Source organism: Zasmidium cellare, assembly GCF_010093935.1.
Source record: "Zasmidium cellare ATCC 36951 unplaced genomic scaffold M409scaffold_4, whole genome shotgun sequence".
In the NCBI taxonomy this organism is placed as follows: domain Eukaryota; kingdom Fungi; phylum Ascomycota; class Dothideomycetes; order Mycosphaerellales; family Mycosphaerellaceae; genus Zasmidium; species Zasmidium cellare.
Window position 1 is genome coordinate 111,903 of NW_022986948.1, and position 22,422 is coordinate 134,324.

General features: G+C 54.7%; 9 protein-coding genes across 9 annotated transcripts; 5 read left to right on the plus strand and 4 right to left on the minus strand.

Annotated features, from left to right (window-relative positions):
- Window positions 1-201: 201 nt before the first annotated feature.
- Window positions 202-3,160, plus strand: M409DRAFT_63268 (uncharacterized protein; the record flags this gene model as incomplete). The annotated part of the gene is made up of 5 exons (XM_033815510.1): window positions 202-357; window positions 461-996; window positions 1,048-1,163; window positions 1,222-1,308; window positions 1,857-3,160. The coding sequence occupies 5 exons, from the start codon at window positions 202-204 to the stop codon at window positions 3,158-3,160; spliced, it is 2,199 nt and encodes a 732-aa protein (XP_033672524.1).
- Window positions 3,161-4,474: 1,314 nt separating this feature from the next.
- Window positions 4,475-5,503, plus strand: M409DRAFT_17873 (uncharacterized protein; the record flags this gene model as incomplete). Its single annotated transcript, XM_033804258.1, has 1 exon — window positions 4,475-5,503. The coding sequence occupies one exon, from the start codon at window positions 4,475-4,477 to the stop codon at window positions 5,501-5,503; it is 1,029 nt and encodes a 342-aa protein (XP_033672525.1).
- A 435-nt stretch (window positions 5,504-5,938) lies between these two features.
- On the minus strand, window positions 5,939-7,045 carry M409DRAFT_17874 (uncharacterized protein; the record flags this gene model as incomplete). The annotated part of the gene is made up of 1 exon (XM_033804259.1): window positions 5,939-7,045. The coding sequence occupies one exon, from the start codon at window positions 7,043-7,045 to the stop codon at window positions 5,939-5,941; it is 1,107 nt and encodes a 368-aa protein (XP_033672526.1).
- Window positions 7,046-10,102: 3,057 nt separating this feature from the next.
- M409DRAFT_17875 (uncharacterized protein) lies at window positions 10,103-10,990 on the plus strand (the record flags this gene model as incomplete). Its single annotated transcript, XM_033804260.1, has 1 exon — window positions 10,103-10,990. One exon carries the CDS (start codon window positions 10,103-10,105, stop codon window positions 10,988-10,990), a length of 888 nt encoding a protein of 295 aa, XP_033672527.1.
- Window positions 10,991-11,226: 236 nt separating this feature from the next.
- On the minus strand, window positions 11,227-12,305 carry M409DRAFT_63272 (uncharacterized protein; the record flags this gene model as incomplete). The annotated part of the gene is made up of 2 exons (XM_033815511.1): window positions 11,227-11,425; window positions 11,482-12,305. The coding sequence occupies 2 exons, from the start codon at window positions 12,303-12,305 to the stop codon at window positions 11,227-11,229; spliced, it is 1,023 nt and encodes a 340-aa protein (XP_033672528.1).
- A 510-nt stretch (window positions 12,306-12,815) lies between these two features.
- M409DRAFT_63273 (uncharacterized protein) lies at window positions 12,816-14,398 on the plus strand (the record flags this gene model as incomplete). Its single annotated transcript, XM_033815512.1, has 3 exons — window positions 12,816-13,155; window positions 13,211-13,573; window positions 13,632-14,398. 3 exons carry the CDS (start codon window positions 12,816-12,818, stop codon window positions 14,396-14,398), a joined length of 1,470 nt encoding a protein of 489 aa, XP_033672529.1.
- Window positions 14,399-14,650: 252 nt separating this feature from the next.
- M409DRAFT_17878 (uncharacterized protein) lies at window positions 14,651-15,379 on the plus strand (the record flags this gene model as incomplete). The annotated part of the gene is made up of 1 exon (XM_033804261.1): window positions 14,651-15,379. The coding sequence occupies one exon, from the start codon at window positions 14,651-14,653 to the stop codon at window positions 15,377-15,379; it is 729 nt and encodes a 242-aa protein (XP_033672530.1).
- A 501-nt stretch (window positions 15,380-15,880) lies between these two features.
- Window positions 15,881-18,487, minus strand: M409DRAFT_63275 (uncharacterized protein; the record flags this gene model as incomplete). The annotated part of the gene is made up of 2 exons (XM_033815513.1): window positions 15,881-16,235; window positions 16,314-18,487. The coding sequence occupies 2 exons, from the start codon at window positions 18,485-18,487 to the stop codon at window positions 15,881-15,883; spliced, it is 2,529 nt and encodes an 842-aa protein (XP_033672531.1).
- A 2,267-nt stretch (window positions 18,488-20,754) lies between these two features.
- M409DRAFT_50314 (uncharacterized protein) lies at window positions 20,755-21,688 on the minus strand (the record flags this gene model as incomplete). Its single annotated transcript, XM_033811504.1, has 2 exons — window positions 20,755-21,581; window positions 21,637-21,688. 2 exons carry the CDS (start codon window positions 21,686-21,688, stop codon window positions 20,755-20,757), a joined length of 879 nt encoding a protein of 292 aa, XP_033672532.1.
- Between the last annotated feature and the right edge of the window lie 734 nt (window positions 21,689-22,422).

The window sequence follows — 22,422 nt, forward strand, 5'->3', positions numbered from 1 at the left end:
GTTGTGGACGAAGCCGCATCTTCCGTTCATATGACACCCGCCTCCACACCCTGATCCCTGCGGGGAGTGTCGGCCTACGGCTCTAAATCATTTGCCAGTACGAACTTCCTCCCGCGGCTTATCATCACATGCAAAGCCGTCATCGTGAAACGCGTCTTCCCAGCACACGTGAGCACTTTTGGCTTGTCTCTTTTCCGGACCATGCCCGACATCATCGATGACAAGTCAGAGCACTGCATTCCCTTCATTCTCGAGCGCTTGAGGCTGCACCGTGAGCAGTATGAGAGCCGGGGAGAGACGCCCCCGCCTTTCTTCTTGGGATTGAATGGGGTTCAAGGTGCCGGCAAGACGACGTTGGTAAGTCGACGGCGATGAGTAATTCGGAGTTCATCACAGGTGTAGACGGGCGTACATAGCACGAGACCCGAGTATCGCAATCAACCAGCTCACCTTGGAATAGGTGTCGACTCTCAGCAAGACTCTCTCGTCCCCGCCTCACTCGCTTCCCACAGTCGTGCTTTCCATCGACGACCTCTACCTCCCGCATGATGCGCAAGTAGCTCTGGCAGAGTCCCACCCGGACAATCCTCTTGTTCAACACAGAGGTGTACCCTCCACCCACGATATCCAGACTGGCGTCTCTCTGTTCGAAGCCCTCGCCAACCGTAAAGAAAACATTAAAATCCCGAGCTATGACAAGAGCCAGTTCAATGGCGCTGGTGATCGAAGGCCAGAGTCTGAGTGGGAGACTGTTAACAAGACCGGTGAGAAGCCAGTAGGAGTCATAGCCTTCGAAGGGTGGTGCGTTGGATTCAGAGCGCTCAAAGATGATGAAGTAGAGCGAAAGTGGAAAGATGCAAAACAGCAAGCAGAAAAGGGCGATGGCAGTTACAAGGGCCGGTTAGGACACCTGAAGCTTGAAGATGTGCTCTTCATAAACTCGAAACTGAGAGAGTACGATGCTCTGACGGATCGATTCGGGGCATTCATGCACGTGTGAGTCTCCCTACTGCTGTTCATTGGAGAATGCTGACGACCATGGATTAGTGATGCCGAAGACACACTTTACGTATATCACTGGAGAGAACAACAAGAGGCAGCTATGCGAGCCGAGAAGGGGACTGGCATGAGCCAAGAGCAAGTGATCGACTTCGTGAACGGCTGTGAGTGCATTCACCATTGCATCCTTCTCTCCGGACATCAGCTGACTTGTCCAAACAGACTACCCTTGCTATGAGCTGTACACGGACGTATTGCGGAAGGGCATTTTCGGAGACGAGAAAGGCAAACAATTGCGCCTGGTCGTTGGTAAAGACCGTAGAGTGCAGGAAGTCGTGAAGTTGTGAAGAGAAAACCAACAACGGGCGAAATGCCACAGGATGATGTAGCTCTTCTAGTATAAAGGGCCCTGATCAACATCATCGCTTGCCGGAGTATTTTTGAAAAGCAGCCAGTTTCAGTCATCGATTCCCCGCTGCACTTCTTTGTCTGCGAAGCCGGCGCACGCCATCGGTCAGACGCTCCGTCCCTTGCACGTCGACTGCCAATTGCCGATTTCTTCCACTTCTCAGTCATCGCTCTCCAAAACATCAACACCTAAAACCACGAGGAGAAGCAATTCGAACCAGTACCAATCAAGTACTGGAAACTGGCGGTTCTCAAACCCCTCCAACACACCACCTCTTCCTCTACGTCACACGACTTGCACTCCTCCACGACCACCAACTTCAAGTCCTCTCAATCGGACTTGCCCGCCATTCTACCCAGGTAACACTGCGTATTTCAGGTCACTGGCCCTGATAAAAAAACCACCACTCCAAATATCAAAATGACTTCTTCCTCCGCCCTCGGCAAAGCCTTCAAGCACCTCGACCTCGACGGTCACGATCTGCCACCTTCGCCCGCTCCGTCGAGCCCCTCCAACGGCCGCAAGTATGCTCTGGCCACTGAGCTGGTCTACACCGAGAGCAACGACCAGTACAATGCCAGCAGCGTGCCTATCTACCAGTCGGCGACCTTCAAAGGTGGCCCCGGCCAAGAGTATGACTACACTCGCAGTGGGAACCCAACCCGGACACATCTCGAGCGCCACATGGCCAAGATCATGAATGCCAACCGTGCTCTGGTGGCAGGTTCAGGTATGGGCGCTCTCGATGTCATCACTCGAGTCTTGAAGCCTGGCGACGAGGTCGTCACTGGAGATGATCTGTATGGTGGAACCAACAGATTGCTCACGTACTTGAAGGAGAACAACGGCATCATTGTGCACCATGCGGACACTACCAAGTTAGATGTCGTCAAGAGCACCATCACCGAGAATACCACCATGGTCCTGCTCGAGACACCCACCAATCCGTTGATCAAGATCGTGGACATTGCGGGCATTTCAACCATTGCTCACGAGGTCAGCACCAAAATCATCGTTGCGGTGGACAACACCATGCTCTCGCCATATCTGCAGAACCCACTCGATCTTGGCGCAGACGTCGTGTATGAGTCTGGCACCAAGTATCTGAGCGGACACCACGATGTCATGGCCGGTGTCATTGGTGTTAACGATTTACAACTCGCCGACAAGTTCTACTTCATGATCAACTCGACTGGTTGTGGATTGGCGCCATTTGACAGCTGGCTGCTTCTGCGTGGCATCAAGACGCTTGCTGTTCGCATGGAGAAACAGCAAGCCAACGCTGATGCTATCGCCAACTTCCTCGAGTCTCACGGATTCAAGGTTCGCTACCCTGGCTTGAAATCTCACCCTCAGTACAAGCTACATTGGTCCCAGGCGCGCGGCGCTGGCGCTGTGCTGTCATTCGAGACGGGCTCAATCGCACTTTCAGAGCGCATTGTGGAATCTACCAAGCTATTTGGCATTTCGGTCTCTTTCGGCTGCGTCAACTCGCTGATCTCCATGCCTTGCCGCATGAGCCACGCGAGCATCGACCCAGCCGTGCGCAAAGAGCGCGCCATGCCCGAGGACATAATTCGACTGTGTATCGGCATTGAGGATTTGGACGATTTGAAGGACGATCTAAGCCAGGCATTGGTGCGAGCTGGAGCGGTCAAGCTTACGGATAATGGTTTCACGGCATTGATCGCTGATGCACTCGAAGCAGCCGGTGAGACTGGCAGAACCACGCAGGTTACTGACGAGCCATGAATCAAAAGTGTACGATAGATATACTGCTGCATTGTGACGAGACTAGCTATCGGAGTCTCACCAAAAAGTCGATCTACGCATGACGTCGGTCCTGAGAGCATCTCGGGCCATTTCCAGCACCCATTTCCATTAGGGTTTCCGACCTTTGTGCAACCTTTCCTTTCGCCTCTCTCGAAACTCCACACCAACTAAACACCTGCGCCGACGCTCCAACAGAATCCTTCAGCCCTCAAACGCCGCTCACAACGTGGTGGTGCCAGATCAGCCGCTGCACCAGTTCAGGTTGCGCGCGCGAGTCCGGTGCGCAGTGCAACAGAGAGGCCGTTCTCTCTGCCTTGAGTGTCCCTCCCTTTCATCCCACCTGAAGCCGAATTGAGATTACGTTTCTTCAGCTCATCATCCTTCAAGGGATCCGCTGTCAGCCGAATGTCTCCAGCGAGGAAACGAGACGGTTCATAACTTACAGAAGTGGCCGTCCGTTTTAAAGGGCGAGGCTGACCAACACAGTAACAATACGCCGCGCACGCGATGGAGTGGCCAGCAGCGAGGACGAGTTGCGTGCGCTGGAAAGGATCCATGGGGTAAATCTTGAGAGGCGTGCGAGTCTGATATTCCTACGACTTGCCGGCGAGGGAGAGGGCTCTACGATACTGCTGAACAAAGAGACAACTGTTACAATACCCCCACTCCATGCTCGATCTGATGGCGACCCTCGAAGATCAAGCGAACACCTAGCGTACCAGGCGAGGGAAGACGAATGCCGAGTGGAACCTGGTCAGAACGTGTCGGTGCAAACACGTGGGTGAGATGGGCATTGAGCATCATCGAACCAACATCCTGCCTGCATTAGAAGCCGCGGACTATTTGATACGCCGGAGACTGCAACCCGACTCAGCTGGGAGCTGAGAGGAAGCAGACACACAGCAGCTCCCACACCCCGAGCTGCACGCAGCTGCACAGCTGTGCTCGGGCATGTCCTCGTGGGACACGGAACCCGGGGTTATCCAGCGTTCGGCGCATTTGATCCTCCCCTCCAAAATGTTCTTTGTGTTGGTGGGTGTGCGTAGTGTAGGGACGGATTCTGAGGTAAGAGCCATTGGCAGGCGAGGGATATTAATCTGGTGTGCCATGGGGATTTTTTTATTCTGCTCTTCACAGCTCTTCGCTTTGCGAAAAATCACTCCACCCTGCTTCTCTACCTTGCTCAGCCTCGCAGCTCTCTGGCATACTTCCGAAGAAAGAAAGACTACACAGTCCTAGCTATCTATCCATTGCATTGATCTGATCTGATCGATCACTCACCCACCACCCACAATGCCTGCCCAAAAGAGACAACCGCGATTGAAAGAGAGCTGCGATGCATGCTCAACAGCCAAAGTCCGCTGCACCAAGGACAAGCCCAACTGCTCCCGCTGTCAGCAGAAAGGCCTGTCATGCGAATACAGCTTCTCCCGGCGCGCGGGCCGAAAGACCACAGCCAGCCTGGTCACCAAAGCGGACCGAAGACCAGCCTCACCTTCCTCGAGAGCCTCCTCTCCAATACCATTCTGCAACACCCCCTCGGCTTCCTCGTCGCTAGACCAATCCCCCCAACTCGACCACCACCACCAACTCCCCCACAACCTCACCCCAACCTCCTCCGACTCCGACTCCAGCGACGTCTTCCAAGACATGTGGTCCTCAGCCCCAACTTACACGACCAACAACCCCTTCTCCTGGGACCTCCAAAACAGCCTCCTAAACCAATACACCTTCCCGCTGGACCACGCCACCACCACGCAACCCCCCACCGACGTCCTCCCCACCCCCTTCGACCCCATGGACATGACCCTAGGCGGCGCCCCGACCGCCCCCATGATGGCCCGCAACTTCTCCACCGCCACCGACCTCACCAACATGTCCGACCTAACCCTCGCCTCGGACATCTCCTCGACCTCCTCCGCCGCCTCCTCCATGTGCGAAGCCGTGCACGACGAACTCTCCAACCTCACCACCTTCGCCGAGTCCATGGAGCGGAAATTCGACGCCGTCGTGCGCGCCCGCCTGCAGTACCGCGACGTTTACTCGGAGTTCGGCGTGCCCGTCGACGAGATCGAGGGGCATGGTCATCACTCTTCTTCTTCTTCTACTTCAACTTCTGTGGCTGGTGTGGGTGGCAGTCCCGTCGACAGGATCCTGGGACAGGGAGGCGTGCAGGCCGGGAAAGGGGGTGTTCCCAGTCCGGATGTGAATGAGTTGGCGTTTTATTATAGTTTGGCGGAGTTGAAGAGGAGATTGAAGTGGGTGAAGGAGGATGTGGGGAATTTGATGGGGGGGACGACGGCGGCGGGGATGGCTTGTTAGGAAGCATTCGTTTTCTCGAGGGAGATGGGGTTTTTTGTTTCTCTCTGTGCCTTCTTGGTTATGGACTATTGGTCTGGCTTTTCTTCAACAAGCCTTTGGCCACCTTTGGGGAGAAAGAATCTTGAATTTCAACAAGCGAAGGCGCGGGGGGCGTTTACTTGGATCCTGGAATGATGGTTGTAATGACGTTGTTCAACATTGTATGATACCCACGAGAGCAACGAAGGATGAAGGAAGCAGAGGCATCGAGAAAGTAAGAAGGGAAAGCTTCGATTTCGAGCATATCGTTAGAAGCAGTAGCAGCTTGGAGATTTCATTCATAGGCCATTCTACATCGCCATGAATAAAAAGACAATAAATCGACTTAAGGAAGATTCACGAAATCATCGATCTTTCCCCCTTTTCCTTCATAGCCCTCCCCTCAAAAAACATTCTCTAAGAAGGCGGCGAACCACTAGGCGCAGTTCCATTCCCACCCGGTCCACCACCCATCCCCGAGTTCGCATTCGCCACACCCCCATCCTTGTAAATCGTCGCCGCGCTCGAAATCCCCTCATCAGCCGTGGGGTCAATGCCGAGGGTAATCCAGGCCAAAACCCCCTCCGTGATATCCTCCGGGTTGACATACACGTACTCGACGAAGGGGTCCATATCCGCGGCCTCCTCGCCGAGGATGCTGTCGTCGGCGTTGGTGGTGAGCTCCTGCGTGTTGGTGTTGTAGGGGGCGTTGGCCTCGACGGCGGCGATGAGGGACTGGTCGAAGAAGATCTGGCCGACGTGCGAGGCGGAGGTGGTGGTGGCGTTGGCAGCGAGGATCGTGCCGTTGGTGCGGATCAGCGTCGAGTTGGTGTTGTGCGAGAGGATGTGGATGTGTGGCGCGCGGCCCGTGTAGTGGCCTGGGAAGATGGATTCGAATTGCACGACGCCGTTGATGTCGGTTTGTTGCAGGCCGCGCAGGAAGGTGTTGTCGAGGTTGGAGGTGTCGTTTTGGTTGCCGTTGCCGGAGGCGGAGACGCCGGAATACACGCCGGTGGCGTTGCAGTGCCAGGCGTCGACGAAGACGGCTGGGACCGGGCTGCAGGAGGAGGTGTCAATGAGTTGGACGTCCAGGTAGAGTGGGATGCCGGCTTGGTCTTCGGACATGTCGTTGCGGATGAGCTCGCCGTCGACGTAGTAGGGGCCTTGGGTGACTTCGGGTTGGAGGACGCAGGAAGAGTCATCGGCGAAAAGGAGGGTTTCGTCGTCGCCGAAGGTCACGTCGCTGGTGGAGGCGTGAGAGATGTTGTACTCGGCGAAGTCGCGGCGGAGGATGTTGCGCTTGGCGCGGACTTTGTTGGCCATTTGCTGGCGGCGGACCATGGCTGCGTCGAGGTGGCCACGGCGGCGGAGGTTGTTGGCACAGCTGCGGACGGATTTGGGGTTGCGAGTTTGGATCCATTGGGCTCTTTCTGCGGCCTCAGCCTTCACGTCGTGGCCTGGGTGAGCCAGAGCGCCATTGATGGCGACGAGACCAAAGGTCAGGAGCGAGAGAATGGGAGCCATTGTATGAAAGATAGGCCGGGTTCAGAGAAGTGAGTGAGTGTTGGATATGGAAGAGATTGTAGTGAGAGGTAAGGAGACAGTAGATATAGCCTACCTCTGCTATGTCGAGCCTTCCAGCTGCCGCGTAATTCAAGGGCGCAGACTGGATGGTTCTCTTTCTTCCAAACATGCCAAGATGTCTATAGCACCGCTACAGCCTCCATGAATGGAGAGCCATACTGCATCAGGAGGCAAGTCCAGCTTGCGTAACAAGGCGGCGAGCAGTCAACATCGATCGACGGCTTGGAATGTCCAACAGACTAGCTGTTTTCCGTCAAACACATGACAATGGCTGGCCTCTGATTCGATATCGCCACGACTTCGCGCGTTCTGAGATGGAGTAGTTGAGACGTCGATGCCCACCAAGGGCCCACAGCATGCAATGATGAGAACGCCTAGGGCATTTCGGATGTTTCCATGACCCTGCCGTCGTCATCAGCAGTAAAATATGTGATGTGAGTGGTGCGTGGTCGTCTTGGCAGGTACGTGGTCGTCGGCCAGGGGAGGAGGTGTTTCGAAGAAGTCTCGTCGGTTCGTGTGGTCCACCATCCCCGGGAAAGGCAAGAGACGGCCAACGCCATATTGCGGGCACGACATGAGGTCAACCGCGGTTGGTGTCTGTTAACGAACAAGCCTCTCATTTCAAGCCTGTGCGACCATGTGGTTGAATCTTGAGCGCAGATTCTAGAGAGCTTGACGCGGCCTTCGCCTTGGCACGGTATGGGTGGATGCAATCTGCCGCTATGGAACCCGGGGCATTCTGCCGATGGGGATGAAAGCAATTCCGACAGTCGTCCGTAGTGGAGTGGTAGTTTTGCGATGTGTTCCCTTCAACCTTCGTCCCTCTGTTACTGCTGCTATCCAGCTGCAGCTTGCCTTGGACAGGACATTGGCTGTCGAACGGGATCGGTAAGCCTGAAGTCGGCGAAGAAGCCGAATCGCATGTCTCCTAGCCGTGGCATTGCCTGTGTTGCCGACGTTTTGGAGCTGAGCCTTCGACGCTCGCAGATCAAGACACGTTCGAGGCCGCTCTAGCCGATGTTCACAGAGGTGCAATCTGAGACAACGGGCGTGCGCAGCAGTGCAGCATGCCTCCAACAACGCATCATCTCCAAAGAGCCGAACTCAAAGTCAAGTCGACACGTAACCACCGGTAGCGATTATGGCGTCCATCGTTGGCGAGACAGGGTGCTGTGTCCTGGCGGGAGCGGAATCATGCCGACACTCGAGAATGCAGCAGATCAAGATGACCTCAACCTTGGGTTCGGTGCTGTACCAGCCACCAGCATGGCCTTCTCCCACTTGATGCCATGGCCAGACATCGCATGTCGAGGACCCTCTGGCTCATCGCCGTCGTGCATCTAGTTGAACTCGTTGCGTCATGTCGTCAGCATCATTCAACCGTAGGTACTCGATCAAGAATAGCTTGTTTGATCATCTTCAAAGCCGAAGGTAGAAGTTTCGGCGACGAGCAGGTACGTTCGCTCGTTAGTCGGGGAGTCTGTCAGATTCGGTCGGTGGTTGTGCATCCGGCGTAAGGTCGAGGCGTCGGTGACCGAGGGCGAACAAGCTCAGTAGCTACATGCCGACGTCGTTCGCTACGAGGTTGTAAGCCCCGTTCCTCACAGGCTGTACAGGCCTGAAAGTAGAGCTTCGTCGTCAATTAAGTCTCCAGAATTGTTTAGGTGGCTGACATGCTGAATGGCTGCGGCCTTGCTTCCCAGTAGGTCGAGCCGTAGATTGGCTCGAAAAAGTGATGCCGAGTGTTCTTGGGACTTCAGCACCAGACGAGGAAGAAGGTATTTCGAATGGGCAAAATGAAGAAGAGAAGTCTGCGAAAGCGCTTCTCTGATAGTGTCAGACCACAATGCGGGTCTCAATTGTCGTCGTCCTTCGGCTCGGATCCGAACTGTCCATATGCTCGGACATTGGCTTGTTGAGCAAGTTGTCATTCTCCTAGGACCACTTCGACCGTGCTGAAGTCATGTTCAACTGTTTTGAAAAAGAAATGCCAGATCCCATACGGTGAGCTGACATTCGCCTTCGTAGGAGATGGTTCCAAACATGGATGTGAAGAGGCTTTTGACTGTTGTTTAGCTTCGTGATAGAGCCAGCTTGAGCAAGGCTTGAGCCTCTCGCTCAGACCGGCCCCCTCTTCACTGACCTTGAACTGCTTACGAAGTACCATGCGTCGTCCATACCGCGAGCATAATAATGGGCATGCCACCGGGGTACACTGAATGTGGCCATCTTCCAGAATATCCATTTCGGGGATTGTTGCCTTCAAATGCCGTAAATGGACGTTCTGAGAAGAACCCAGTGCTCGGATCAAGCGCTGAGAATTCATGCTGACAGAACGCATCATCGTAGGCTTGTTGATATCCTTGGCCACGTTATGGATGCGTGAAGCAAGCAAGCAAGGCTTGTGCGACATTAGCTCAACATACACAGTCAGCAGTCGGTCGAGCACAATGATGCTTGCTGGGCGGTAAAACATCCGAATAACCCCCAAAAGATGTGCTGACTCCTTCCTTCCTCGATACCGTCTCAATCCTCCGCGTGAGATGAACCAAAAGCGGTATGTGTTCAGCCGAAGTGAAGCACAAGCTTCGCAGTCATCAACAAGCGATGGAACCTCCAAGCAGAAGAAGCGGATGCTCTCCAAGAATCGACGTGTCCAGTCCAATGCTTCCTGCCGCTACCACGAACATCCTTTTCCACGCGGACTGGTCGCGGAACGGTCATCCTGGTAAGACCCTCGACGGCATGGGAATGCGAGTCGACTCTCGTCAGATGCGTAAGCGATTTCTGCGCCGTGTGAGCTTTTTTAGGAAGACTGCAATGGTAACCCTGCATCATGCCAGTTGATGGAATGTCAGATTCTTCGTACAAGGACGTCGTCGGAGCCTAGAGCAACATGCTCCGTTCCTAAACGGTTAGATAAACGCATAACAAAAGCAAATCCCCCTGCTGCTCCAAACCTTTGACCGAACCTATATCGACAGATCTGCACCCAAGATGCATCAGCCGGTAGTTGTCATCATTGGCGCCGGAGGATGCGGTTTAGCAGCTGCGCGACGACTTGCGAGCGGTAGAAAACTGGTCATTGGAAGTCGATCGCAAAAGAGCCTGGAAGCAACCAAGTCGACTCTTGAACACGAAGGCCACCGAGTCGAAACGCATCAAGTCGATGTCACCGACTCTGGCTCTGTCCATGAGTTCGCGAAGCAGGCGGCGGCGGCAGGAACCCTCGATGTCATCGTCCACACGTCAGGAATATCACCAGCACAGTCGGGCGAATCCGCGGACAAGATCCTCAGCGTGAACATCCTGGGAACGGCCTATGTGATCGATGCGTTCTTGCCATACGTAGGTCCCGGGAGCTCTCTGATTTGCGTATCCAGCATCGCGGCATACATGACCTGGCTCGCTGGTGCACCACCAACACCGGCCCTCGAGAAGCATTTCGCCACAGCCCCATCGTCACAGCTTCTCGAGCACGATGACTTGAAGAAGATGAATATCGTCGCTACAACAGCGGCCTACCCCATCTCCAAGCGGGCCAACAATCTGCGAGTCGAAGGCTTCGTCGTGGCCTATGGCGATAAAGGAGCTCGCATCAATACCGTCTCCCCAGCAGCGATCATGACGAAGATGGGCCATGAAGAGTTGGAGAATGGTCATCCAGAGGGCATGGAGTGGATGAAACAGTGTGGCGGATTGAAGAGGCATGCGACTCCGGACGATGTGGCAGCCGTGATTGCATTTCTTGCTTCGAGGGAAGCGTCGTACATCACGGGCACAGATATCTTGCTTGATGGAGGTTCGCGGGCTGGGATGCTTTGGAATCCGATAGATGCAGGCGGGATCCCGACGAATGGAGTGTCGGAGAGTGAGAAGTCTTAGCTGATGGGGGAGACCATATAGTGTGAAATAGACTGTGCTCGTTCAAGTTTAGGGAAACTCTAGCCCATCAGTTGGGCTAACTAGCTTTGATTAGGCTTTAATCAAAAACAAGCAGCCCGTTTCAGATTCGTTCTAGCGTCCTGTACCGTTTCGTTCCGTTCCTCGCGTTCCAGAACGGTGGAACGAGATTTTACCAGATCACTACATGTACCCTAAGGCAGATACCAGCATTGCAACTATTGGCCAAAGATCCTCTCTAGATAGTTCAGCCAATTCTCACCGAGCACCTTCCGCATCTTCGCCTCGCTCCACCCCTTTCTCGCCATTGCACAGGCCAACTCTGCGCGGTCTTTCAGCAGACCGAGTGGCTTGACGACCTTTTGACTGCCCCATGGCGTCAACTGGCGAGCGTAGCCTTTGTCTTTGTTACACCATCTACTTGTGCATCAGCGCATAATTCGTAGGGAGCAGGGCGGGCATCGAATACTCACGCCATAAACTCGGACGGCCGACCATGACCTTCACTAGCATCCGACCCAATGCCAACTAGATCTTCGCCGATGAGGCTAATGACGTAGTCCAGAGCATCGACATAGTCATCGACCGTGCTGTCGTTGCCTCTCTTCATGTGAGGCCCGAATTGCGAAAGACCGACGAAACCTCCTTTCGAGCCAATGAGCCTGATGAGGTGGTCGCTCTTGTTGCGAGGGTGATCTTTGAGCCCACCGGGAAGAATGTGAGAGAAGCAGGGAGGTTTGTCTGTAGGGGAGTAGTTGATGGCGTCCTCGCTGGTCTTGGGCCCGACGTGGCTTAAGTCAACAACGATGCACAATCTCGCCATCTCGTCGACGACCTCTCGACCGAATCCGGTGAGCCCAGAGTCGTGCAGCTCAGTGTATCCGGCGCCAGAGTAGTTCTGTGTATTGTAAGTGAGCTGCATCTTCCTGACACCCAGGTCCTGAAACACCCTCAGATACGTCAACTGGTCCTCGATGCCCGCCGGATTCTGCCACGACAGAAGCACAGCGGTTTTGCCGTCTTTCTTAGCCCCGCGAATATCCGCAACGCTCTGAGCCTGGACAATCAAATCGCTGTGCTGCTCAAACCATGTCTTCCATTGCACGAAATTGGCCAGGCTACCACGGAGGCCTTCCCACAAACCACAGGTGCAAGACACACCGGTGATGCCGCCGTTATGCCAGCTTTGGAAAATCTCACGAGACCAGTTGCAGATGTTGAGGCCGTCGAAATGGATGGCGCTGGCGTAGATCTCTCTGGCTTGGGTCTCGCCGACATGGGTTTCTATGGATCCCATCCTTCGTGGTCGTGTTTGTCCAATGCCTGTTGTTTCAATAAAAGTGCCACCGTCTTGAAAACTTGGAGATGATCCGGATTAGCACCTTTTGTCGCATGATTTGGGAGCAGAACTTTGGATCTGAATACATTCTTTGCCTATCGGCTATTGATAGGCAATTACCCCCTGCATCGACGAGTGGCGCAAGGCTGCCGGAATTTGCGTGATCTGTGGTCGACCCACGGCCGACAAAAATCTCCCGAAAGGTTCTATATCTGCGTGGCACAAACCAGCAAGAAGAAAACCCTGGCTCGTTGGACGACATGGAGATAGGCCACTCCAGCCTTTGTGGAGCCCTACGGGAACGAGACAGCACGCGAGCTATCGGATTCGTTGCGTGCTGCCAACCGCAGATGCAGTATCCTGGCCATTTTCACCCGAAAAGGGGTTGACTTTTCGATATGTATCATGAGTTCTCCCAGACCCCTAGATGGAGACGTCCGTGTTCATTGCTGCACATTGTCAGCCAAGATGTCGTCGGACAAAGCAGCAGACATCGAAGGCCGCGGCCCTCAGTCGAAGCAAGATGTCGAAGTAACGAGTACCACTGTCGACGAAAGTTCGACAATCGGCAAACGAACATGGCGACAGAACCTCGCTGCCGTGCTCTGGGACTCCCTCGATAAGACACCAGAAGAGCGAAAGTTCGTCGCCAAAATCGACTGGTGGATACTGAGCTATTGCTGCATTGCCTACTTTGTCAAGTACCTCGACCAGACGAACATCAGCAATGCGTACGTCTCGGGCATGAAGGAGGACTTGACCCTGCACGGCAACCAGCTCAACTTACTGACAACTTCTTGGACGATTGGTGAGCGTTCGCCACTCCATACCTCTCGCGTTCGAAGCTGATAACGCGAATGTAGGTTATATTGTGGGTCAGCTGCCATCACAGCTGGTGCTCACGAAAGTGCGGCCATCAATCTGGCTGCCGTGCCTTGAGCTCGGATGGAGCGTCATAGTCATGGGGATGGCCGCGGCGAAGGACGTGAAGACCCTCTATGCGTGCCGCTTCTTCATCGGTCTCCTGGAAGCTGGATCGTATCCGGGCATCATGACTCTGTTAGGTCACTGGTATACACCTCAGGAACTCGGGAAGAGATCGTGCATCTTCCAGGCTTCGTCCAGTGCAGCCCAGATGTTCTCGGGCTATCTGCAGGCCGGCCTTCTGTCGGGCATGGACGGTGCACATGGTATTGCGGCTTGGAAGTGGCTATTCATCTTTGACGGTAAGCTCGGCTCTCGGACGGTCTGGAAACCCACAACGTTGGCTGAACCATATCACAGGCATAATCGGCATCCCCATAGCCTGCTACGGCTTCTGGGCCATCCCGGACCAACCGGCCATGAGTCGGGCTCGCTGGCTGAAGCCAGAAGACCGGCAAATGGGCATAGCCCGCATGGAGAAATGCGGTCGTGAGCCGATGAAGAAGCTCACATGGCCAGTCGTACGAAGCATCTTGACCTCGTGGCCCATATACCTATTCTGCTCCATCTTCATTTGCCACGTCCTGGGTATCCGCATCTACTCATACATGAACTTATGGCTCAAGGCAACTGGCCGCTGGACGTCAGAAGAAGTCAATGTGATCCCGTCGGCGGGATACGGCATGCAGATTTGCTTCACGCTGATATACGCGTGGGTCTCTGACGCGATCGGTCGTCGTTGGCCTTTGATTGTGGCTGCCTGCGTGGTCGCCATGACGGGGACGATAATCCTGTCGGTCTGGCCTGCGAACAACATCCCAGCTATGATGACCGGCTGGCTGCTCACTTTCTGCGAGACGGGCGCGGGAGCCTTAATCATCGCCTGGCTCCAGGAAATATGCTCGCACTCGGCCGAGCATCGTGCTATCATCATCGGAGTGGTGGAGACGGCGGCTTTCACTTTCCAAGCTTGGGTGCCGCTGTTTGTGTACGACACTGGCCAGGCTCCTCATTTCAAGATTGGGTATGAGATGGCGACCATGTTCTTTGGGCTGGAAATCATCCTGGCTGTGGCAATCCTGTTCTGCGCCAAAAAATGGCCGCTAACGAGGACTGCTCGCAAATGAGAAGAGTATGTAGCTCTCCGTCCGCGAGGCGACCATGCTCAGCTTTCTAACTAGTCTGTTGAAGTCGTTGAATTCTTGGCGAACGCCAATCCAGCCCACCGTAGACCTTCACCGCCCAAACAAACTGCCCCTCATCAATTCTGCCATTGACCCCTCCATCAAATCTCACCAATTCCAATCCAAACCAAAAATCTTTCACCCACCACAAACCAAACAACCTCACCACACCAAACCACCACAGCACCACCCAGCATGTCCACGACCGCCCCCCTCCCAGACTGGAAAACGTCCCTCATCTCCCTCTCCCTGACCTCCAACATCCTCACCTTCGGCACCTACAAACTAAAATCGCACCGCATCTCGCCCTACTTCGTCAACTGCGGCCTCTTCTCCAAAGCGCGCCTAATCCGCGCCATCTCCACCGCCTACGCCCAAACCCTACACGCCCACGCCCAACAAAACCCGTCCTTCGACTTCGACGTGCTGTTCGGCCCCGCGTACAAAGGCATCCCGCTCGCGGCGACGACGGCGGAGAAGCTCGCGGGGCTGGACGAGGGGCGGTGGGGCGAGGTCGGGTATACGTTTAATCGGAAGGAGGTGAAAGATCACGGGGAAGGGGGGTTGATGGTCGGGGAGGACATCAGGGGGAAGAGGGTGGTGATCATCGACGATGTGATGACGGCCGGGACCGCGATCCGCGAGGCCATCAGCATTATCGCGTCGCAGGGTGGGAAGCTCGTGGGGATTATCGTGGCGATTGACAGGCAGGAGAAGATGCCGAGTGAGAGTGAGAAGCGGGGCGAGGGGGACGATGGGAGCGTGAGGGGTAGTACGATTGGGGAGGTGAGGACGGAGACGGGGGTGCCTGTTTTGGCGGTCTTGACGTTGGAGGATATTGTGGAGGGGATGAGGAAGTTGGGAAGGGGGGAGGAGGTGCAGAGGATGGAGGAGTATAGGCAGAGGTATGGGGCGACGGATTGAGTGAGGGCAAGGGACGAGGATCACTTTCGAGAAAGGGCTGGGAAGAGGACTGCGAGATTATGGGTTGAAGAGAGGCTTTGCCATGGGTTAGAAGAAACGACGGACACGACATCTCTACAAGCGGATAATGGGGCTGAGAGAGTCATCGGCAGGGTGACAAGGTGCAGAAGAAAGACCAGAAGCCCACTATACGCCCGACGAGCTGTAAAACGAGTAGTGGGGAAACAAGAAGCGACAACGACCGACCAAGAACAAGTCTTCAAAAGATTATGAATATCCTCAAAAAGAACTATCCACAAAGAAAAGTTCGAAGCAGCCCAAAGACTACTCCCTACTACTACTACTACACCTCTCATACAAAACCCCTCCGAAAGTGACCATCCTCCCCTATCCACCGGCCCAAAAAGCCAGCCTCAAAAAACTCCAAAGTGCCGTCCTGTCCAATATCAACCGGCATGCAAACATCATCCCTGTCGTCACATCGTAAGAATCCCTCGCTCGTTATGCATCTTCACCACCACCACCACTCTTCTCCTCTTCCCCTCCCACAAAAGCTTCATTCTGACCCTGATCCTGACCCGTACCCACCTGAATCCTCCTCTCCTCCCTCCTCAACGGCGACATCCTCCTCGGCTCCTCGACATCCTCTCGACTACTCTCATCGTCGTCTTCCGGAACGTAGATTTTCCTCCTCTCCACCCGTGGCGTCTCCGTCTCGGTCAAGTGCGAACGATCCAGATCGAAATCTGAGTCCATCATTTCGTCGAAGCCGGAGTCGGTGTGCGTGAGATCCGTGGGGTTCGTTGCGGAGGCTTGGATGTTTGTGAGGCGTTTGTCTGTAAGAGGGGAGGGAGGCCTTCGTTCGTAGAAGGCGGCTGGGGAAGTTTCGCCCGAATGGACGGCATCTTCAGAGGCGCCTTCAGTAGCAGAACACCGCCTTTCGACACGCCCAGAAGGCGACTGTTCCGAAAGCGACGTCGCGCTCGAAGCAGTCCTGCCATATGGCGAGCTCCTGCGTCGTCTGCTCGAGACGGGCGAACGCCCACGACTTCGTCTGCCAATCACCCAAGAGCCTGAGCTCTCGAAGCGATAGGTGCTGGATGCGGGATTCGAGTCGGGGTTGACGTAGGTGACTTGATCGGAGTTGTACTGCGAGGGGCCAGCTTCTCCTCGTCGGCAATCTTTGACTTCATCGATGGTCATTGCCAGTTCGGGGTCGATGTACTCCTTTGCAGAACGATGCGTGGTCGCTTCGCTGTGGTCGGAGACTTGCATGTCGTGCTGGAAGTCCACAGACGGGCGTGAAGAGGACGGGGGCAGGCCAGCATTCTCAGGGAAGAGACCGAGCAGTTGTTTCGCTCCCACTCGTCCTTGCGGTTGTGCGCTGAGACACTTCTTGACCATATCGCGGAAGTACTGAGGAATGTCGTCAAAGACATCTGGTAGCGGTCGCTCCACCCGTTCAGGCTCATCGACCTCCTCCGCGAGCGCCCACAGCACCATCCCAAGCTGGAACAGATCCGTCTTGACCCCGATGCACATGCCAATGCGCTGGCCACTGTCAATCAACCTCCCCAACTCAGGAGGCTCCCAACCCACAGGACAGCCCCGACGGTTGATATCGATAATCTGCGCATTGTCATCCTCGTCAATGACAATATTCGACAGAGTGAAATCGCCCTGCACAAAGCCTGCCTCATGCACATCTGCGAGACCATTTACAATCTGCTTCGCCCACTTCTCCCGTCGATGCCAAGGTAGTTGTGACGTGCCCCTGAAATCATAGATCATATCCACGAGAGCGCCCTGCGAAGCATACGAAATGAGCAAGCCCTTGACGAGCTCGCCTCGATCATCAGTGACGAGTCCTTCCAGCTGAACGACATTGTGCGTCCCGAGAAGAGCATCGAGAGCATTGACTTCATAAAGAAACTCATCCACCGTATCGGGCCCAGGAATCTCCTTCTTGATGACCACCCGCCCGCCAAGTCGAACTTTGTACACGAAGCCAGAAAGGTGAGAATCGAAATCGAGGGCATTCTCATTGAACCGCGGGCATTGCACGTGGTTGAAGAGTGAAATGGGCGGATATGAGATGATCTCATTCGCATCTTCGCGCACATGGACATGCAATTGTCCATCCTCGGGCGTCGTCTCGAGCTTGAGGTTAGTGACGGTATCATAGTACTGAATGTCAGGCAAAGACTCTCGAATCGCTTCGTAGATGCGCATGCTCTTGTCGCGCTGGAAATGCAAAGTGGAAAGATCGGCTTCGAGGGAATCCTCGGGCGCGTCACGATAGTCGAGCGATATCGTTATGCGTCGCCATTGATTCGGTCTCTCGGCGTAGGTCACGAAGAACTTTTCTCGGTTGGACTTATCTCGGAAGTGCATGCTCAGGTTGAGGATCCATCGACGTTCGAACTCTTCTTGTAGGGACGTCTTGTCGATGGCGCTGTCGATGTCTTCTCCGTCCTCATCTAGAAGTGGACTCTGATCAATCGTGTCGGGAATTTCCAGTAGCGGGAGGTCCTTTCTCGATTGCTTTGGGGAGGAGCTGGTATTATCGGGTATGCTCTGACTTGAAGAGACAGGGTCGCAGTCATTCGACTGCGTAACACTAGGAGCAGAAACGGAAGGGACCGGCACAGGTCTCGGTGATGACGGGCGACCAGGACGACTCGTACTCGCACCACGACTTCGTCGACGATCCGCGCTCAACGTTCTCTTCTCGCTGGGACTGGGCTGAACCTCAAGCAACTTCTCCCTCTTCTCAGACTCCCTCCTACGGAACGTCTGTGGTCGAGGCAGAGACGGTATAGCCCTTCTCGACGAGACAGCCTCAGGCAGGCTAGGACGTCTCTGCGAAGGAAAGTACTCTGCGATATCAGCCAGCTCTGTAGGCGCCGTGGCCGGCAATGCCGCTGGATCGTTTCCCTCCCCGTGATGTCTCTTGAGCGAACTCAGCGCATTCTTAATCAACGAGCCCCGTCTCAACCGCTTATGGTGAGCCAAGTCCTCCGCGCCACCACCCATCTCTTGCTGTTGCAGCGAAGCATCTCCATCGTTCGCATTGTGATTATGGCTGAAGGAGAAGAGGTGCGGCATGATTCGATCGAGTCACGGGTCGTTGAGTAATCGAGCAGAGGCCCTCCCTCAATCAATCGACGAAGAGGGATGTACTTCTGTCTGCAATCCACGAAGACCGTTTGCGCCTCTCTGCGAATTGGTTCTCGCGGCGTAGCAATGGGCTGGAAGCTGTGCCACAGGCTGGTGCTATATTATGGCGCCGAGTACGACCTTGTGCGACGACGGACGAGGTGTAGTGGAACTCCGTCTGCAACGAGCCATGGATCATGCGGGCGCGACCGGTCTGGGTGAGAGAGGTTCGTGAGACGCTGGTGAAGCTGAGGGATGGGCGGAGTGAGGTGATTCCCGATGTCCCGCGAGTCGCATGTGAGGAACCAGTTCAATGGGTTGTCAGGGAGACGGCGACAAGTGTCTCTGCTGGTGAGTTGTCTGGCCGGCACAGGGGGGTTGCAATCGCGTGATGTACATGTATGGGGAGTGAGCGAGCGGTGTGTCGAAGGAGGCGCAGACGTGCAGTGTCTTCAGCCAACGAACGCTAGAGCAGAGACCAACAACAAGTACCGTGCTGTCTCCCTCGAGAGTGACAGCTGCTCTCGCTCACACCCTCGCCCGTCAGTTCGCAGCGACCGTAATCGCCCACATGCAATGCGCCCAAGTGAGGTGACAACAGTGGGTGGGGCGTGCAACACCACTCACTCACCCAAGCAAGCATCCAACCCCGTCCGGCTTCGGGTAAGAATCGGCCTATTTCTCTTCAGCTCGACACATCCCTCTTCCTCAACAACGAATGGCATTCATGATTGACAGAGAGTCCTTCTGCTCAAGATCATCTTCATGTTCTCTTCTTCTAGAAATTGCAATATTGCCTTTCCTCAACCTCCCCCACCCATGCCAACGGGATCACTAAAATCTAGGTACCCGACGGGAAGCAACTTCGGAGAACGACAGACAAACCTTCCAACGAGACCCAGATCCCGTGCCACTGCAACAAATAATGACGAGGCGACGACAACAAACATGCTCACGCTCCTGTACGGCGTCACCTCTCGTGGCCATTGACTACATAACACCCACGCATCGCTGGCATCCCACTCCACCAAAGTCTTCGTCTGTGCTTGGCAAAGACAGCCTCGTCGGGCATCCATACAGAGGCCACCAGCAGTGGACTTCTTAGCTATTCGCAAAACGTTCGAGAGTGCAGTGTCTAGCACTGGGGGCAATAGGTGAACCAGTACCAGGACGACACCTGTACAAGCTGCAACTAACAACAGCTCTGGGTAGCTGTGTCTGCCTGTGGGAAGTCGAAGCGCCTACCCGGCGGAGCGAAGTGCTGCAGATGCAAGGTTAAACTCGCCTCGTCTTTTTGTACGTGGACTTGATGAATTGTTTGCCTGAGGCGTGAAGGCCCAAGGCTAATGCTATTCCCGTCTATGTATATTGCACGCCCCTTTGGCATCACGATGCTGTCCCGCCTTCAACACGAGAAGGAAGACTTGTTGGATAAGCATTTGCGTGAGTTGTGCCGTCTTGCCCGTGTGCGCTGTCAGCGCTATCAACACGGCGTCATCCAGCGACAGCCTCAGCTAGGAGGATACGCCATAGCAGTGCTGAGGCGTTCTCCAACGGCGTTGACTTCCCACGTCGTTGTTGGTGCACGTAGGTCCTTGCGAAGGCTCATGTCCGATGAGCAACAGGCGGCCTCACCGCCACCATATGAGCCATACCCGCGGATTCGACCGTTAGTCGTTCAATAGGAATGCAAGACCAGTATGATTGGGCTATGGCCACATTAGCTGGGCCACCTATGCCGTACACAGGAAGCGCACTTGCCGATACCAAGATCCCGTGTCTGTCCGCCGAGAGAGATGGACTGCTGTGCTTGTTAGCGATCGTGGGGGAAGAAGTCATCTGGACGTTTTGGAGTAATGTCGAGCGATCAGACAGGCCTTTGATTTCTGTCCTGCACGATATGATAGGACTAAAATTCGTGTCGAGATCATCATAAACGCAGTACTCGGGTCACAAAAGAAACAAGAAATTGATACATACCGTACGCTGAACTTCACCGGTGCATGAAGATCAACCTCCACACCTGAAGAAAGCTTTCTGCGAGCAACCAGGATGAGGTCTTTCAGGCGTGGCTGAACGGTGCGCAGAGTATATTTGCTGTAACTCTGACGTTGAGCGACAGTTGCTCGGTATGAGATCCTTGTCTTGCGGCCACCATAGCAAGGTGATTCGTCGTCAATTGCTGGTTCGGTGAGGGAGTAACTGTTCCCACATATCTAGGTGCCCGCCTTCAAGACGCCGATATGCACAACGAATCCACTATCAGACTTGATGTCGTCGGTGAGTAGCTCGTCTGGCATTCCCCATGCACGGAAAGATCGGAGGAAAGTTTCGAGCCATTGTTCGAACACTTCTGGCTGTCGAAGTTGTTGAGCAATCACACAGACCGTGGCAGTCATCGATTCCTCTTTTCCATCGCTCGGCCGCATCTTGCAGACATCCACACATGTTTGGACGAATGGATCAATGAGTGCATAGTTGAAGATGCAGTCGCAAGCCAGGACAAGATCGACTCCACGGGGCAATCCATGAGATGATAGGGTGCTATGTACATCATCGTTCTCCCAGTCAAGAGCAAAGACGTCGACATTTGTGTGTGACAACGAGTCGGTGACAGAAGTGGTCTTTGCTTTCGTCTTGTGCTGACGTTTGACGGGCTTGATATTGGCTGCAACATTCTCCTGTGTTGCTTTGAGCACATAATTTTGGTCAGTGACAGCCACTTTGCGGACTTTAGGACTGATCAGGCACGGCAGGAACCCAGAGATGCCAGCTCCGAGTTCAAGGACAGTGGAATCGTTGCTCAAGACTTCGTGCTGGAACAACGGATTCTTCGACCATCCCATCCACTCAGCAAAGCGCACAGAGACTTGCCAGATCGCGGCACCAGTCGTCCCTCCCGCTCGATTTGATTGCAAAACACCAGGCGACTGTTTGACCCCGAAATCATGGCCAGCGATGGTAAGCTCGATTGTGTCGGCTTTGCCATCGATCATACCCAGATCGTGAGACGGCAGGGTCTGGGAGAACAGGTCGAAAGTCTCTGGACATCTCAGTCAGCGGTGACTGCGTCGTTCAGAGGTCCTATGGCAGCCAACCTTCGTCGACGTCGGTGATCTCGTCTCCAAGCTTGGCCACCAAGCCTTCCATCTTGATGCCAATTCCGCGGCGTTACGAAGACAGGCTGAGCCAACGTCGTCTTCAAGAGTGATGATAATGTGGTTGCTGAGCATTCATAGGCGCTCGAGTGGCTCGCTGAAGTAACTTTCGCCAGGCAAAGCGCTACGTCCACGTTGCCAGGCAGGCCGCGGAGTGGCAACACCCGTAGCTCCGCCGTGAGAACATGGAGGGAGGGACAGTGTCTCTGCTCCCACAACGAGAGTATTGCAAGCCTTGCGACTTGTTGATATTCAGTCGCTCTCGTTCTCGTGCTCGAGGAAGAAACGAAGGCAATGTGTATAGGAATCCTTCAGCGAACAAAGACGCGAGTGCGGACGAGTGTCGAGGTCATGAGGCGGAGGCTGGCGCATGAGACCCTGGAACCTTAGAATGTGCCGTCCAGCGTGGCCTTCGTTTGCCAGTCAAGCCTCCAGGTCGTGTGGCAGTCGGCCGTAGTCGTGCAATTGTCTGGAAGCAGGTAGCAATCTCAGTGTCATGTATTTGGCGATGGTGTAGCAAAGAAAGAGGAATATATATCCTGTTAGTCTGGCTCGAAGCAGTTGGGAGCTTTCCCCAGACCTCACAAGCCTTGGCAAAATTGGCCCAGCCATAGCGGGTGACGTAGCGCTGCTCTTCTTTCTGACCATCACACGCCTCAACACTTCTGTTCACCCACCCGACTCTGCCCCCGTGCATGTCCTTTGATACCCTCACTCCTCGACACG